General features: G+C 40.5%; 1 protein-coding gene across 3 annotated transcripts; it reads right to left on the reverse strand.

Annotated features, from left to right (window-relative positions):
• Positions 1-1,435: 1,435 nt before the first annotated feature.
• On the reverse strand, positions 1,436-17,147 carry LOC146579616 (ankyrin repeat domain-containing protein 46-like). 3 transcript variants are annotated; one of them, XM_085263941.1, is made up of 6 exons: positions 17,027-17,147; positions 12,615-12,957; positions 7,222-7,282; positions 4,546-4,660; positions 4,354-4,420; positions 1,436-4,147 (listed from the first exon to the last, which is right to left on the reverse strand). In XM_085263941.1, exons 2-3 carry the CDS (start codon positions 12,923-12,925, stop codon positions 7,264-7,266), a joined length of 330 nt encoding a protein of 109 aa, XP_085120067.1. In that variant the 5' UTR covers positions 12,926-12,957; positions 17,027-17,147; the 3' UTR covers positions 1,436-4,147; positions 4,354-4,420; positions 4,546-4,660; positions 7,222-7,263. The 3 variants fall into 3 exon arrangements, with proteins under 3 accessions (XP_085120067.1, XP_085120061.1, XP_085120056.1); XM_085263935.1 differs by having other exon boundaries at positions 1,436-4,420; XM_085263930.1 differs by lacking the exons at positions 1,436-4,147; positions 4,354-4,420; positions 4,546-4,660; positions 7,222-7,282 and adding an exon at positions 8,858-9,253.
• Positions 17,148-18,231: the final 1,084 nt, after the last annotated feature.

An 18,231-nucleotide genomic window follows, 5' to 3' on the forward strand; every position in this document is an offset into this window, starting at 1 on the left:
TTGTAGAAATGTCCCTCAAGAACTACTTTTTACTTTCTTGCTTTTCAGAGCCTGTACTTTTTAACTTTTACTTGAGTAGAAGGTGAATCCTTTCAAGCAAATTTAACCTTTACTTCAACTTAAGCTCCATTCAACTTAATAGAGCTTGAACTAAACATCTGCCGAGGACAGAGAGGCAGACAGGACTGTACAGGAGGAAGAAACTGGCCCCAACAACCCAGAACAGACTTCAATGAATTAATCGGATACTTTGATAAAATACTGTCAACACTTCTTCACGTTTCCACATTTCTGCTGCCCAGAATGACCTTCCCTCTGTTATAACAAGTTTACAACAATCAGCCAACAACAAAACAAAGTCTGATAATGAAAATGAGAATAATGCAGGTGCCGAAACATTAAGCTGTCCACATTACTGATAACTTAACAAAGGTCATTTTAATGATGACACATTCTGGGCTGTTTGGTTCAAAAGTATGTATGTGACAATCCACACTCATTGACTCTTAAAATAAATGTGGCAAATAATAAACTCAAATATTTTTATATATTTTTCTATGAACTAAAGATGACGTCACCCACAGTTTCCTTTGTACTGTGTTTGCTTTTCTGTGAAGATCATGCATGAAAAAAATGTCTCAGCACAGGCAGGACTTTCAGCTTCCAGCTTTTATTATAAGGAGAACAATCATATTTCCAGCACAGCTGCCAGAGTCACAGTCATGATAAAGAGAAAAGCAGAAACAAAGAAGACGTAGCAGCCAGTGCAGAGGGAGAAGACAGCAATGACATCTATCAGGAGCAGCTGCAAGAAGCTGAAGTCCTCCATGAACTCTTACCAGGAGTTAGGAGAGAAACTGTCGGGAGGATCACAGATAAGGTCTGATGCTCTGCAGTTGCCTGATGTTCAGCACTATTAGAGAGACCTTGGCCTGATTCTGCAGCATCAACACAAACACACCATCAGAGGCACAAAGAGCCACCTTCAGGAACAAGAACAACAGGCAATCCTCTTCTCTTTCTTTTACAATCCCTGTCTTTCTATACATGGATGACTTTTCTACCCCACTGTATTCAGACTGCCAGGAATGATAAAGGGTAGAGGAATTTAACAGGCAGTTTGACGCCTTTGATGCTCCACTTTCTGATGCACAGGAAATACTTGTTTTGGCCTTGTAGATGATGATAAAACAGGCTCCTGCAAGACCTTCCTGCTGTTGCAGGACACTGGGGGCATCATGATGCACTGATACACTGTGTGAGAGGCGGCATAAATGCAGCACTGATGTTTCTCTCTCACCCTTTACCCACCCCTGTTGCTTGTCATGTGTTTCTTTGGTATATTAAGAGTTTTTTTTTTTTCATGTGCTATGTGCAGAAGTGTTTTTTCCTGTTCTCAAACTGATCTCGCTGTTGGAGCTCAGTCTGGGGGGAGTTATTTTTTCCTTCTTATCTTTCCTCATGTGGTGCATTTTCCATTGTTAAACCTCTCTGACCTGTCTTCCCCATGTGATGTTTTGTGTAATGTATGTATGGTCGGAGGGTAAGATGGCGCCGCCATTGCGTGCAATAGGTCGGCAGCCTTATGAAATTTCCCCTTGTGGGACTAATAAAGGTATATCAAATCAAATCAAAATTTATCTTCCCCGCTTCATTAAGTTATATTCCTTTAGAAAACAGTTTATTCTTAATGGCAGGTATCACAGCGTAGATAGGCAGCATGTATTATCAGTCTGTGTACAGTGTTTGTTTTGCAAGTATACTGCAGGAAAGGAAGATGTGAACATTTTGATGAGGAAGACAGACTGATAGTAATATAAGCTCCTCTAATGGGCTCAATAGAGCTTCTTGAAATATTCATCATTGTAGGGCTGGGCGATATGGCCTAAAATTCATATCACGATATAATTTGAAGCACGTGCGGTAACGATATATATCACAATATATTCTTTTCTTCTGTATAATGTATTTTCCACACTATAAAGCACGCTTAAAATCCTTTAATTTTCTCAATAATCTAGAGTGTGCCTTATGTATGAATTCTGGTTGTGCTTACTGACCTCGAACTGATTTGGGCGTGCAGAAATCTGTTAAAAAATGTTTTAGTACAACTTTGGTAAGCTGCACTGCTTGATGGATTGTCAGAGCGTTACGGCTGCCGTAGTGAGGAGCTTCACGGAGTAATCTGGGTCGAAAACTCCGTCCCCTTCAGGTCCCAAAGTCAAACGAACACTAACAGTTAAAAACTGACTAAATTATTTCATCTCAAAAAAACAAAAATAAAACTAAATCTCTCTCATGTTCACTATCTACGTTTTCACATAAAACAGATGATAATAAAATAGAAAAGATCCATATAACACAATATAAAAACATCTGTAATGTGGATAACTGTCATTCGACATAAACACAGATCACAGATTACTGTCTGTAAAACCCCAGATATGAATGTAAATCCTGAGAAACAGAGTCTTATGAAAGGGATAAGATTATGGGTGCTTTGGTTGTGTCAGTGAAGTGACGGCAGCTGTGATTATGGCTTTATCTGTATGTGCGGTTTGATTCTTAAGAATTTTGCTTCACCTTATTAGTTTAAAATGTGTGTGCTTGATGAGCATTGTGTTAGGCACCTGCAGTTATTGCTAACACATCTGTCATAGAAGCACCATAAACATTGCAGTAGTTACATTTATTCATGCACACAAGGTTGTAGCACTGCAATGATAATTTGACTGATGCATTGAGGGTCACATCACCAGTTCTTCCTGTAATGCCTGCCAGGTTTGCCAGGTTGCCAGGTTTGTTAGCATGTTACCAAAGCTAACGAGAAGCTAAACTAATTAAAATAAAACAAACAAACAGTTTGTTTGAAGTCATGCAGGAGTATCCGGGATGCATAAAAGACTACTGCCAAAGCACATAGAAAAGCAAGAGGTAGCCAGCAGCTCTGTGGCTGTGTTCGACTTGAGGAAGGAGGAAGTCCCTCAGATTGTCTCTCATGAACCTCTGCAGATGAGGAATCTGTTCTGAAACATTTAGACTTAAAGGGAAAATATTTTAAAGAATCAAATATGGACAGGCACATGTAAAGTTTGCATTTTCTTTATGTAGTATGTTTTCTTGGTAAGATTGTCCTTGCTAAAGCTGTGAATCTCATTCATTTATATATAAAAATGCCCAGTACAAGCAGCACATTATGGCAGGTGGGACTAATAGTAGCCTTAATTTCCAGAGGAAGTAGAGGAGAGTTTGAGCCACCTTGGCCAGCGATGTGGTGCTGTGAGACAGAGAGAGGTCCTCGTTCAAGCTACGAACAGGCAGTAATTTAACAGCTATAAATCAGGAGGAGAAACGATCTCAAACATGAGGTTACAGCCAGCATCTCTGATGGATATAAGAGGTTTTATTTGCTGACAAACTGATTAAATTGTCTAAACTGTAGAAATTAGGGACACACACAAGAATGATTCTTTTCCCTTTGAATGCCTCTGTGGAGAGTTTCCCAGTGTAGCCCAACAAAGACAAAGGTTATTGGAGGCAAATGGTTCAGGAAACACCGAGGCTGTTACACACTGGGAGAAAGTGTCTGGACCTGATCCAGGCTGTTCATGAATCAAAAGCAAATGAACAGACACGCTCGTTTTAATCCTCATTTCCTGAATATGCCTTCAGGAAAGACAAAATAATGCTCATGTTGTAAAATGACCAACACTTTCATGACAGCGCAACCAAATGCAGGACACAGAGGCAGATAAAGTCAAATTAAAAGGCAAGACATTTATTGGCTTTAAATAAAAGTGTGAATCTACACAAAGTTCACCAAAACAGGGTGAATTCAATTAATCACCTGATAAGGATTTTCAGATACAGCTAAATAATACATCTACTTTATTTCCATAAAACCCTCCCTGTCATATTTATTTTAAAAAAGGGTTTTTTAAGGTACTTTTCATTAAGAAGTCAGAAACTATTTTCAGTCCGCATTAAGGACCCCAACACAGATCACCACTTTACAGACTTTTTATTACCATATAAATATACAAAAAAAACAGCTTTGTGATTCATTTTTGACACTGGTGCTTCTTCTGCCCATGACTGTAGTGAACATCAGGCTCTGGCTGTTCAGTCAGGTCCAATAGAGGATATGCTGTGTGAGGGAAGCTCTTCACTGATCTTTCATTTGTAAGAGTAGCTCAGGATCAGCAGCTGCTCTGCTTTGCCTCAGTAAATGCTGTCACTCAAACTATCCAACCAATCAGGGTTTACATCATTACAACCGCAGCAGCAGCAGCAAATGACCTCTGAGTGCATACAGACTAAACCTGACATTAACATTTCCTCTAACACACTCACCTCTTCAACACTGTGTCGCTGCACTGTGGAAAAGGAGACCAGCTGCAGAGCAGAGTGATGGTGAACACTGGAAAAAAGAAAGAAAGAAAAAAGGGCATTTTTATTTGTTTAATTTAATCACCATTCATCAATATTTACAAAGGATTTTAGATGTGACATAATATGAGATAAACACTAAAAGTGACGGCTGACCTCAGAAAGTCAGACGGGAGACTTTCAATCATCCAGCTGGTCGCCATGGTGACCAATTTATAGCCCCATAAGCCACAGAAGCACAAGGAGGTGGTCAGGATTCAGAGCGAAACTCCTGCAACAAACAAACAAACAAACACGTGTGAATCTCAACTCTCAAAACTCAACTAAGGAACAACAATCAGGAAGCAGGAATCAGGAAGGAAGCGAATCCTCACTGAATGAGTGCAGCCAACATTTATGTCACGTCAAAACATTTGTATTCCTGAATAAATATTTATTTTGCTTCTGGTATCTGGTAGATCACAGCCACACACAATTCAGAAAAGTGTTCTCACTTTAAAACCCCAAGTTCAGCTTGTTGAAGTTCTTTTACCTACACTTGTGAACAAAACTAGCCCATATTATAATCAAAACTCCATCATGTTTATACATTTGTAAGAACATACTTGTTTTTTCTGCTTGGGGAAAAAAGCAGAAAGCAAAGCAAATTTATCTTTATTGACTTGGAAGTTTAAGATGTGCTGTTGTTTTACATTTTTCTAGAAGAATAAGCAATCAATAACAGAAGTAACAGTATGATAATTAATACGCAAGTAATCAGAAATAGTAGTTAGATTTGTCCCAGTTTTGTGTATGTTTCTAAGAGAAAGTTGGTCCATAAAGTTCTTTGAAAAGAAAAGAAAAGTGGAGGGTGACGACATGGAACAGATAATTATGTTGTAATTGGGGCAGGATAAGCAGCAGCTGCCAGAAGCGTCCAGGAAGGAAATACGTCTGGAGCCTGAACAGAAGTGTGCGAAAAAACCCAATCATTGCTCTGGACTACAAACATCAGTGGGGCCTGGTGACAAAGTCTGACTCACTGCTAGTGCTACATTTTAAAATTATGGTGCTGAGTGGGGCTCAATCTAAGCTCACTGTTGCAGCTACTTCAGAGCTTTGTGTTCCACTTGGTAATAAAGACACAGCACTGCTGAATATATTTAAGATAACAGCGATAAGAGTAACAGTGTTGTCAACAGTGAGAAAGTGAGAGCATGGACCACAATCGTCTGTGGTAAATAATGACTAGACTCAGAACTGATCAGTCAAATAAAAATGACTGTAAATAAAGGAGAACTCTGAGGCTGAAATAACAGGAGTGCTGAGTATCATTGCCCGACACACTCACTGAGGCTCAAGTAATAAAAGTGTGGAATCAAAGGTGACATGAGAAGGACCAACAAACAAGAAACAGAAGACGACGGGTGGAAAACAAGGACCGCGTCAGCCCCACATGACACAAACACTTCTTCAGCATCCATGGGATACTGCCAAGAAATGATACTGCGAGTGCCGACATGCAGCAATGATAGAAAAACTTTTCTAATGAAAGCCGAGAACATTTCAGATGACACGAGGGACGATGGAACTAGTTTAAATTAAAGAGGTTAAAGCCGACTTATTACCCAGCAGACAAGGCTGTGTGTGAGATTCTGTCCTTTAGTGAGGTTAACCTCTGCTGTCTTTCTGCTAGCTGCTTACATTCATTTGCTTCTCTCCCACCTGCTACCCTCACTTACACTACACAACAAATCTGTATGACAACTGGACGACAATGAAGTATTTATTTTGAGGCAAATTACAAAATACAGTCTGACAGAGTAAGCTTTACTTTTTCTACATGCAGTGACTGCTCACGAAAACCGTTAACCAACAGCCTCGTTTTACAGACATGAGTCATGATTTGAGTGTGCTTTATGGGCCTGAATATCTGAATGAATGACTTCAAACACTCAAAGCTACTTCAGTAACACAAATTAGTGTGTGAATGACTCCCTGTGTAAACACCATCAACACTGATAAAAGAAAACACACACTATATATAACAAGTCACTGAGCTTCACAAAACAAAGTAAGTTCTGCAGCAGCCAGTTTGAGCCAAGCTTTAAGCGTCAGACTGATGACCTCACATTTGACTCTCGAATAGTTTGCAATACAGAGCAGTTCATGAATCAGTCGATGACTGCAAGAAGTTTTGTAGTTTGTAGGTGTTTGTGCTGATATGGTGTTTGGTTTTCCTCAAATGGTCCCCTGCATCACGACCATACGTCTCCACACCTGTCCAACAGACACTGTTGCACAAGTCTTGTGGTTTGTTCAGATGTAACTTTGCTAATCTAATAAATCAAGATTTCAAAACACAAAAACATATTAAATGTTTAAACTGAGAAAAATAACCACTTTATATGTGAAATGTAAAGCGAACACGAAGGGCAGACAGCAGTTATTGGGTTTCAGAGAAAGTACTGTGGAGACGACAGACTTGTTTTCACTGCCTGAGGCAAACACACCGCTGAGAGCAACCAGACTGTGACGGCGCGTGAGCAAAGAGAAACAAGCAGGCAGTGAATGTGAACCAAGTGCCAACAAATGCACACTTCAAACAAAGAAGTGTGTTGTTCATTTGTTTGACTATTTATTTCCTATATTGTTTTAAATAATATCACAAATTTATTGAAATATCCTCATAAAACCTTCAGGCTATAACGCCCTCTGCTGAATCTAAATCACTGAGAAATCAATCAGTAGCCAAAAAGACGACGCCTGCTTGACGCCCTTTATGATTGATGATGGATTTTGTATTACAAATTTCACTGACACAGTTCATCAAAAGAGAGACAGATTTCTTACCAGATGTTGACCGTCAGCCTGCTGGACACTCTTAAGTCAGTATCAGAAGAATCCAGCGTACCTGCATTAATGAACAAAGAGGTCAAATGTGAAAAGCTTTCCTAAATACTGCAACTAAAGTCCTCTGTCTAAAACAGAAACTGCTGAGTAATCTCAGTATTGGTCATAACTCTGAAGTGTGCCGAGCAACATAAGTGTTTGCAGGATTTGGATAAGTGGGAAGGTGTGAATGCTTTATTAGGTTAGATGGAAATTCCCACACACTCTTACATAATCTGATTTTCTCTGAGTTTAGAATTGAAACATTTAATCACTCAGTCAGTAATGAGCAAATATTCCTCTCTTTTCTTGGCTGACAGTTTTGCCATCACATTAGCAAATAATCCTTTCACTCTTGTCAGTGTAGTCGTATTGCAATGCCTTATTAAAAACAGAACATCAATCAAGGAAATAATCTGCACATTAATCTGTGAAAAAAAAAATGGCAGCTGCACCTCAAATAACCCTAAAAAGCCACCAGAAGGTTCTCAGTTATAGCTGAGATACGCCCTCTAGTGGCCATGTGCGTGTGTGCTACCACAGCATGTTTATTCAGTGACTAATCCGAGAGGATTACAATATAGTTGTGTGGGATAAGGCTCAATGAATTAGAAACGACTGTAAAATGTTTAGTGCGCTCTGTAACAAGAAAGAGCAGAAATCATTAGATCTGTGAATGACTGCTGGCATGACAGCAGTTTTACAGTCAGGATCACCCCAGTTAGGTCTCTGAATCTGGGTCTTTGCTGGTAAGGGTTACTGGTTCATTCAGCGATAATATGAGTGCTGTAACTGAAACTGGTCTCTGCCACTCTCTACACTCACTTCCACTGCATTCACAGCAAAACTGTCAGACAACTGATCAGTACATCAGACAGAATAAATATCAGGCTGGCCGTCTGCCAGCTGAATCTCAATGGACTCATTCAGAGGCTCAATGACACTAAACTAACGCTAATCTACTATTGAATGACTTGAACCACTCAAAGCTACTTCAGTTACATTGTGCGAGTAATTTCCTGTTTAAACACCATCAACACTGATAAAAGACGACTCACACACACACACACACACACACACACACACACACACACACACACACACACACACACACTGCATTCAGTGAAGCAAACAAGTCATTCAGCTTCAGTGACCCGTGAAGCCTCAAACCTCAAGCAGTCACTCGAGACTTCTATGCAGGGGCAAGAACTAATGTGATGTTATCTCTGAGTACTAAAATGTTTGTTTCACATTGAGTTTCACAAGTAAACTTATCGAGACAACAGCGCGAACCACAAATGTGTCCTGAACTTGAGGTTTTGCAGTCAGAATGTTTACCAAAGGAAGCCAGAAAAAGAAAAAGTCTTAATGTGACACAATGTGACAGCTTTTTGATGTAATCAGTAAAACCTGAGGGTTTTCCCCCATTGGCAAGAACACGTTCTGTATGTATATACCTGTATCTGTATGAATAAAGACTGAAAACCTTTAACAAAAGCACATTAAGATAAAATGAATATACAACAAAGTAAGAAGCATTAATCTGCTGCTATAATACCACAGTTAGCAATATACAGCTTGTAACAGAGGAAACAGGGATGACATGACAAGTGTGAGGAAGAGGAAATGAGTCTATCAATGAGTCGAGGTGTTAGGCCACACATGAAGTCTCTGAGTCACCGCCCTCTCTCGTTAATCACCTAAAAATATTTATAATATTTTTTAAATTGCGTCGCTTTACTAACAGGATCATATGATGTTGTTAAGACCACAATAAAAAAGGATCAAATGTGGGCAACAAAGAAACAAAACTCTGGGTTTTTGTTCTATACACAAAGCTGAACGCAGACCTTCATTTATTTTACTGTGTGGCGGAGGTGTGGTCCCGGGCGTGGCTGCAGGGGAGGAGTGGTGCGGTGAGCTCAAAGGGGCGGTGCTGGAGACGCAGGTGAAAACAGCTGATGGCGTTTTGGACTGATGATGGTTTCCTTCCCTTTTATAGTGAGACGGGAGAGGAGCGGAGGAGAGCGGGAAATCAGCTGAGACCGACAGCTGTCAGACTGTGGTCGGTCATAACACAGAAAACTATAAATAAATATGGCATCTGGAGACAAAGACCTGTGCGTGTGTGTACCTGTGTGTAGTGCATTTCACATACTGCCTCTTCCGCACCCTTCTTCCCTCAAAATGAAATCAGCTCGAACTCTTATTGGTGTTTACCATCACACACGATTTCAACACAATAGTTTGAAAACTGGGCCCTATTTCAGGAAGCCGGTTTAGTGCAAACTCTGACTAAGTATACCCTGAGTTAACGAAAACTCTGGGTTTTCGGTTTCACAAAGCGAGTTCAGATGAAGCCTGAGTGAGTCACCATGACGACACACTCCGTGAAGCTAACCTGCCCCCTAGCAGGTTTACTACAACTAACCCTGACTGTCTCCGCCCCTTTGTCGGAAACCTGACTGTAGGAAGTGTCAGACATGGCGTGTCCCTTCCTTGAAGAGCCAGTAGATCGTGAAGCCCAAATTCTCCGCAGAGCTCTCCGCCGGGAGAGAGTGATTAGAGCGCGTTTGGACATTTTATCATTTCCTGATGATTGTCTGTGCGAACGTTACCGTTTCTCAGCACAATCTATAATTTATGTGAATAACATCCTCAGGCCTAATATTGCTCATAAGACACATCGCGGACATCCTCTCAGTTCTGTACATATTATTTGTATTGCACTTCGGTTTTTTGCAAACGGGAGCTTTCTGTATAATATTGGTGACGCTGAGCACGTTTCCAAGGCTACCGTCTGTCGGGCAGTCAGGAATGTTACAGTTGCACTGAAACGTCTCCTGTACTCGTTTGTGGTGTTCCCCGGTCATAGACCCACAAGATTCATCAAAGAGGGATTCCACAAAATTGCAGGTATCAGGATGACCAAAACTTAATTCATGATGTGGTGATACTTGAACTACTACTTAAATTTTACATTTATTTTCACGGTTCCCAGGCGTGATTGGCTGTACAGATGGCACTCACATTCCAATCATTGCTCCTTCAGTAAATGAAGGAGACTATGTGAACAGGAAGTCTTTCCACAGCATTAATGTACAGGTACATAGTTCCCTGTAGCATTTCAAACTAACAGATTATTTCATTATAGTAATGGATGCTAATTTGTGTTCTCTGCACTGTGAAGATCATATGTGATGCTGCCAACATTATCACAAATGTGGAAGCCAAGTGGCCAGGCTCTGTCCATGACTCACAAATATTCCGTGAATGTACACTGAGCACAAAATTTGGACATGGTGAGTTGAGAATACTTTAAAATATATAAAGACCAATTGCTTCAGGGACATTTGAACTGAAGTGTATCCTTCTGTCTTAGGAGAGTTCACTGGCTACTTGCTTGGTGATAGGGGGTATCCATGTTTACCCTATTTGCTTACCCCTTACTCTGACCCTGAACCGGGCCCACAGCAGCGATATAATCTGGCTAATTGCAGGACAAGAGCCAGAATTGAAATGACTATCGGAATGCTTAAGGCCCGGTTCCAGTGCCTGCAAAGACTCAGGGTCACCCCAGAAAGGGCATGTGACATTAATAACTTCACTACAAAATAATCCATTATGGTAAAGAGTTTATCAAATGAATGAGTAGCACTGCAAAGGTGACTGTGAAGAAAGGATGTATGCACATCATGTATTATTTTGAATTTACCTCTTATGTAGGCACTTGTGTCTTGCGGGGTCATTGACTCAGAGGATGTCCCCACAGAGATGCCTTCAGCCACAGGGCGCCCACTGTTTTGGCTGAGGGCCAACTGCTCAGCCTCTGTGAGTGGTGGTGGTGGAGGACCCCCACCTGTTTTTCAGGCCTCCGCTTTTTTTCTAGTGGCCATAACGGGCCACATTTGAGCATACAGAGTGAGCAAATATGTACTTGTAATGTGCTCAGATAATTTCAATAAGTGCTTACAGAAAGAAAATTAATGTAGCCTCTAACTGCAATTGATTTACATGGGACAAACAGACCAAGCACTATGGCTCATAATACAATTACACCTTACCTGTTTGGACTATATTTTTATATTTCATTTTTACTTGCTGCCAGGCACGTTTGGGGCCTGTTGGGTTGCACCTGCGCTCACATCACATCACAAAATGAAATGTATAAAATAACAAATAAAATAACATATGATAAAATAACGTGTTAAATGGGTGGAAATCCCTAGATCAATGTTTAAATTAACACTCACGCATTGACTCTGTCGGCTATGTTTTGCCATGCATGCTCCCTTTTTTTTGCAGCTGAGGCTGTGTTACTTTTTTTCTGCAAGATCTGCATGTTATCGGCATATGCTGCCATCAGAATTTCGGCGTCAAGCGCTGTAAAATACATTGACCGCGCCTTCTTTCCCTCCGTCTCCATGGTGACTCGCTTAATCTGTGCTCCACTAATCAGGGCTTTATGTATCCTCGTGCGCGCGCTTAACTTGGGGTTAAAGCAACTCCGCGTTGATTGAACTAATTGTTATCAGCCTTTCTGAAACCGAATATTCCGAGTTGGACAGTTCGGGGTTACTCAACCCTGAGTATCGTTTTTCACTCTGAGTTTTCTAAACCGGCTTCCTGAAATAGGGCCCTGGACTTAAAACTGCAAACAAACAGAACCAAATACTCCTCTCGTCTCCTCTGAGGGGAGCAACAGTGCACTCCCCCCGAGGGGACAGGAAGTCATTAGATTCGCTCTGCTGAGAGGTGAAAGGTGAATTCCACCAGTGGGATTTTAGCAGCAGTTACATAGAAAAGACTTATCTTTTAGTTATATTTCTTTCATTCATGAAATTTACGATACTTTGATTCAAATTCCCCAACTAACTTTATATATTTAAGATGCTCAATAAGCAGTTACAAAGAAAAAACAACCCAAATAACATTAAATGAATACTCTGACAGAATTAACACCAACCTCCGACTGAAGATTCAGAGTACTGCTGTCTGCTCAATTTTAAATTTGTTTCTTTTTGCTTCTTTTCTGTTGTCAGTTCTTTGTGGATTCAGATCATCTCTAGAGCAGCTTTGCTCATTGCAGTTTAATTTGAGTTTAGTGCTATTTTCATTCATTCAGAAATCTCTAAAGGGCAGATTTAAGTTGTTTAGAGAGGGTATTACAACCCAAACAGTCTCAGTACACCACATGGCTTTTAGCTTCTACCATATCAACATGAATCATGCATGACTACATGATTCTGAATAGTTGATATACATGAAATTAAAAGTGGAGTTAAAATGAGAGAACATTAAGTTGCTCAGGGTGGAAACAGCTCACTGTCATCACCTGAACTCTGAATTCTTACCAGATGTCGATCTTCAGCCCGTTGGACACCAGGAACTGTATCGTATCCACGTGGCCGCACAGGTGCAGCGCCGTATTCCCCTGATAATCCGTCGCCAGCAGATCGGCCCCGAAGTTGTGCAAGAGGCGGCATATTTCCACGTTCCCTCTGGCGGCGGCTAGGTGGAGGCCGGTGCGGCCCCGGTTGTCACGGATGTTGGGGTCGCATCCCGTCTCTAGCAGCCTCTTGGCGAAGGGTAGGTCTCCATCGATGCACGACTGCAGCAGAGGCACGCTGGTCTGCGACGAGTCGTTGATGAAGACATAGGACATGTTCGAGTGGGTGTCCGAAAATTCCAGCGTACCTGAGACGGTGAACAAAGAGGCAAAATGTGGAAATGTTTTCTAAATGCTGAACTAAGATGCATACTGAGCTCCCTCTGGAAGCACTCCCACCCCACTCCACCTGCCTGCATCTGTCTCCCCTGTTAGAAAGAAGGGTGGTGTAAATTGAGCAGCAAGTGTTGAAAGAGGCTCAGTTCTTAAACTTGTTTCCTCACTTTCTCTGATTTCTCTGCTTTTTTAAAGAAAAGAAGTCAAATTTCAGACTGGAGATACTGCTCCCTCTCCTCGGATTTCCATCACAATCCAAATCATCTTTTTTCTTCTTGCCTCATCTGAGAGTTAAAGTCACTGCACCTCATCTTTCTCTCGTCTAACTAGCATGACAGTTATTTAAAGTGAACCTGATTACTCGGCTGGCCTTTTGAAATTAAGCGTCAGGGATCAATGAGGTTGAGTCCATCTGCCAACTCTTAAGGCACATTTATCAAACACATTTAAACTCCCTGTTTTCTGTGTTTGCATCTTTCACCACACTTTTTGATGAATCCTCCTCTCCTGCTTTCTCTTCACCATCTCTGAAACCTGCACTCGAGACTTGCTGAGTGATTTCTCATTTCTTATATTAGCGCTTTCCCCTCTCTCACTTTCAGACAGCGAGCACTGCCACCTAGTGGCAAAGAATCGCATAGCTCATAAGTTTTTTCTTTTTTTTCTTTAATTATGAAAGGTTTTATTCTGCATAGTTTTTACTGGAAGTTTTTTAAAAAAGAAAACCGCAACAGCAGCGTCCAAAATTACAAATTTGTGTATTTTCCTCTTTAAAAAAAATAAAAATAAAAATTATTATTCAAATAAACTAAGATATATTGAAGTCAAGGAGTATAACACCAGCAGTATTTATGGGGTACTTATTTAAATTTCAAGTCAAAGTCTGTGTCTAACAACTATTTACACTCACTGGCCACTTCGTTAGGTACACCTTGCTGCGAGTGCCAGATTAGTTATTTTGAATGTGGTTTTTGTAATGAATTTCTGTGTGTTTTCATTTGTACAGTCAGCCAGTAAGATCACTCTGACTTGGCGCAGTAGGAGTGCAGATTAAAGCCTTTCTCATGGGGTCTACCAGGCACTGTGTGTTTTCTGGGGGGCTGGAAAAAGTAGCAGCAAGAAGTGGTGATTTTGGGACCTCAGGTCATACTAAGTCCACATGTAGTGAATCTCACGTTGGACCGATCAACACTGCTCCAGCACCGTAAGTACACTAGCTAGATGATCTAGTTGACTTGGCTTTGCATCGTTTCTGTTGTTGAACTTCTGACTAGGGCTGGGCTGTATCATACTGTTCACGGTAATACCGGTGTAATTTTGGGCAACGATAAGAAAATGAAATATCGCCATAGAATATGGGTAAAATGCGCAGTGAGTTTGTTTACATACGCACATGGCGGCGACGCAGAATGAGAAGAGCGAAAGCGGATCGTTGAATGAAACAGATGAACCAGAATTGGTTTGTAAAAATGCAACTTCACTGGTGTGGAACTGGTTTAGCTTTCGTCCGTCAGACACACAACAAAGCACTATTTTTGGTAGAGCATGCTAGCGGGCCGTCGTTATTACCGTGTTTTTTGGAAAATACGGCACACTTAAAATAAATCCTTTGATTTTTCTGAAAATTGACAGTGGCCCTTATAATCCTGTGTGCCTTATGTATGAACTCTGGTTGTGTTTACTGACCTCGAAACGATTTTATGTACATGGCGCTCGAAAATCTGTCAAATGTTTTAGTGCGACTTTGCTAAGCTACGAACCCCCACAGCTTGATGGATTGTCGGAGCATTACGGCCATCGTAGGCAGGAGCCTCGCGGAGTGATACGTACTGTGCTTCAACATAATATTACTGTATTGTGTGTGTATAACCTTTTTTAAGTTTTGTGGATATTATACATGGTTATGCTGAGGATATGTCGGCCAATTTCCACTGGAAATGCCTTTTGGTTAAACTGTCAGCAAGGAATTTGCATTTGCACTGTAAAATTTTTATATAACTTTAATGCACATAAAAAACAGCTGCTTGTTTAAGTGAAAATACATTGATGGGGTTTTTTGCACTAATAAAGTTGTGGAGTTGTAAAGTATTTTGTCTAGTGTCAATTATATCGTCAGTTATATCGTTATCGCAAACTTTTAAATGTATATCGTGATAAATATTTTTGGCCATATCGCCCTGCTCTACTTCTGACTTCTTTGCTTGTTCACCCTTCATGGATTAACTGAAAACCCGAAGTTGAGTATTATTCGTCCAATTAACTAGACTGGAATGGACAAGTTATTCCCAAAACATGGAGTGGACTACCTTCTTTTTTTTCCTTTTTGAATGAGCAGAGTCGACTAATTCTTGACAGGCAGACAAAAGAGCATCATCCTTTGAAGCAGATGGGCTACAGCAGCAGAAGACCAGATTGGATGCAACTCCTGAGGCTACAACTCCCACTGGCTCACCAACTGAACATTTTTAACACCTTGCTGACTTTATGTTAAGTAGAGTTAAAGTAGTTCTGATGGCAGCTAAAAATCGGTGAGAAATCAAACAGTGGATCTTGTTGCTGTTCACTTCCAACTTTTTAATTTACCTTTTATACTTTTAAGCATTACAGCTACAGACACATGCTTTAACCAGGTATTAACAGATCAAATCATGGTCCCCACCACTGTGGGTGTTTGCTTTTCTTTTTTAAATCCATCCTCCTGAATGAGTCACACTGGCTCTACTCTGCCTGACCTCACACACACTATTTCAACTTCACACACCTATGGTCACTTATTGTTACTCAGCACTGTTTATTTATACCTGATGTTTGCTGTGACTGCACAGCTGTGACTTTATCACTCTGCCATCAAAGCATAAATTCCTTTGTGCTCTTATGCAAGATTATCTCCACTTGGCCTCTGTCAACAGTAATAACAGTTGATTCAAACATTGACTTTTAGCCCAGGTCAAACACAATTGTTTGGACAACGGGCTCGACCTCAGTCAGAGCAGTAAGTTAAAGAATAGAAAAATACAAATGCTGCTTAGAAAAGGCACAGATTTAACAAGATGCTGGAACCATTCTGGTCCACATTTGCATGATCAGCACCCCTAACCCCATCACACTGTATGGGGTGGCTGTTGCTCAGGCGGTAGACTAGATCATCTACTGACTGGAAGGTTGGCCAGTCTGCGTGTATCCTTGGGCAAGATACCAAGCTGTTCTTCGATGCATCCATTTGAGTATGAATGTGTATGAATGTTAGATAGAAAGCATTTCAAAGCATAGAGCAAGTGCTTGCATGAATGAGGCGTGTTGTATAATGGCTTTGAGTGTCAGTCCAGATTTGTCAGCTGCACATTCATAATGAGAATCTGTCGCTCGACCACATCCCAAAGATGCTTGTTGAACTGGGATATGTTGACTGTGGAGCTCACCAACCATTTGAAGGTTGAACCCTTAATAACGAGACAAGTCTGTATGCAATAAACCTCCTCAGATCTTAAAAAAGACAACTGATGTAACCGTGGTAGATCTTGCGTATATCTCTAGGCCTCTGGGGTTCAAGAAATATGAGTTTTAGTAAAGAAACCTGACACACAAAACATCTTGACGTCTAACCTTCTGAGTATCTGGACCCATCCGTGCACACCGCTCGTTACCACAAGTATCAATGACGCCTGTATCCGAGTATACGTTGTAATTAACAGGATACAACGAGCAGAATAAAAAAAAAAGCTCTCGAGAAATCAGCTTTCATGAATGTGTAGTCATTTTGTCTGGCTGTCGACTAACTATTTCACCTGGGAGGACAAATCCAACAGCACTGCATCCTCATCATCACACCTTAATCTTCATCCTGTACGAGAACTCTTTGCATGCAGTGACTTTTGCACACAACCACTAAATAAAACGTTAGGAGCTAGCGTTAGCCTGAGAGCTAACGTTGTGCACATAGCTGAAACGGCTCACAAATGTGCGATTCTCCGACCGTACAAGCACACAGGGCAACAGACTGCACATTCACACTCTCTGACGGCCCTCGGTTATTACACTCACCTGTTAATGGGACCCAAATAAGAAGAAAAAAGTCTCCTCGCTTTTTTGCGAGCTAATGCTGCTAACAATGTTGTTGTTGTGCTACGAGTTCCGCTTCTTCTTCTTCTTTTGATTAGGTGAATTACCGCCACCTACTGGACTGGAGCGAAGGTTCTATCTATCTATCTATCTATCTATCTATCTATCTATCTATCTATCTATCTATCTATCTATCTATCTATCTATCTATCTATCTATCTATCTATCTATCTATCTGTGTTTTATTATTCCAATTTTAAATAGAAACATATAAAAATTATTAATGTGAATAAAAACTAAGAGGCAGAAACAGAATTTGTGATCTATCTCTTCTGCAATTTTCATTTCTGATATTGTTTCGGCCTTTTCCTTTTTGTAATACTTGTTCTTAATTATTTTTATTTAATCACTTTCGCGCATCTTACATCATCATGGTCACATGGCATGGTAACTTTGGCCTTTTAATAAATTCTTTGAACTGTTTTCTTTCCAGGGTGTAGTGATTGATTAAAGCACACATCTGTAATGACTAAAAAAAAGGTATTCAGATGCACAAGTTTAATTTTAATTTGGATTTTCTCTAATCCACACATGGTCAAAAGTAGATTCCTCCACTAAGCTTTGGGTTAATGTCCTTTGCTAAGATGCTTTTGGTAAACAACATAAACAACCGCATACTTCCAGCTGGACTGACCACTATTCTTGGCAGCATGGCAGAGTTAATTAAAGCTTGTTGGTTTTCTGAGATGGACCATGGAGCCATTGGAAAGGCCTATCCCTTCTGTAAATGTCAGCCTGCTTTATCTATTCTAAAAACAGTTTTGATGTGTGTTTGGAGTCGTTGTCCTATCAGAACACCCAAATGTGCTCATGTTTCAACCGTCTGGCTGTATCTTCTATTTCTCTATTACATCCACTTTGTGAAATGAACCAGTACCACTGGCAGCAACATTTGGTTGTACAGATTTTATATTTAAATTCACTTCACTTCCTCATGTTGAGCTAAAAACAAAAAACATGCATTTGTTAAGTAGTTTTGAGACTTTATTTCAAAGTGTGTGAGCACAGAAACACACGTTACAGGAACAGACATGTTACGTTGCCACTTTTGATTTGTTATGGATCCTCTTTGAGGAAAACTGCATTTCTTTTCTGTCACTCAGGGATCTTAAAGCATGTTTCTCCAT

The sequence above is a fragment of the Mchenga conophoros genome, linkage group LG3, assembly GCF_057382185.1.
Source record: "Mchenga conophoros isolate Kocher_MC1m ecotype Shallow Benthic linkage group LG3, M_conophoros_male_GT1.1, whole genome shotgun sequence".
NCBI lineage: Eukaryota > Metazoa > Chordata > Actinopteri > Cichliformes > Cichlidae > Mchenga > Mchenga conophoros.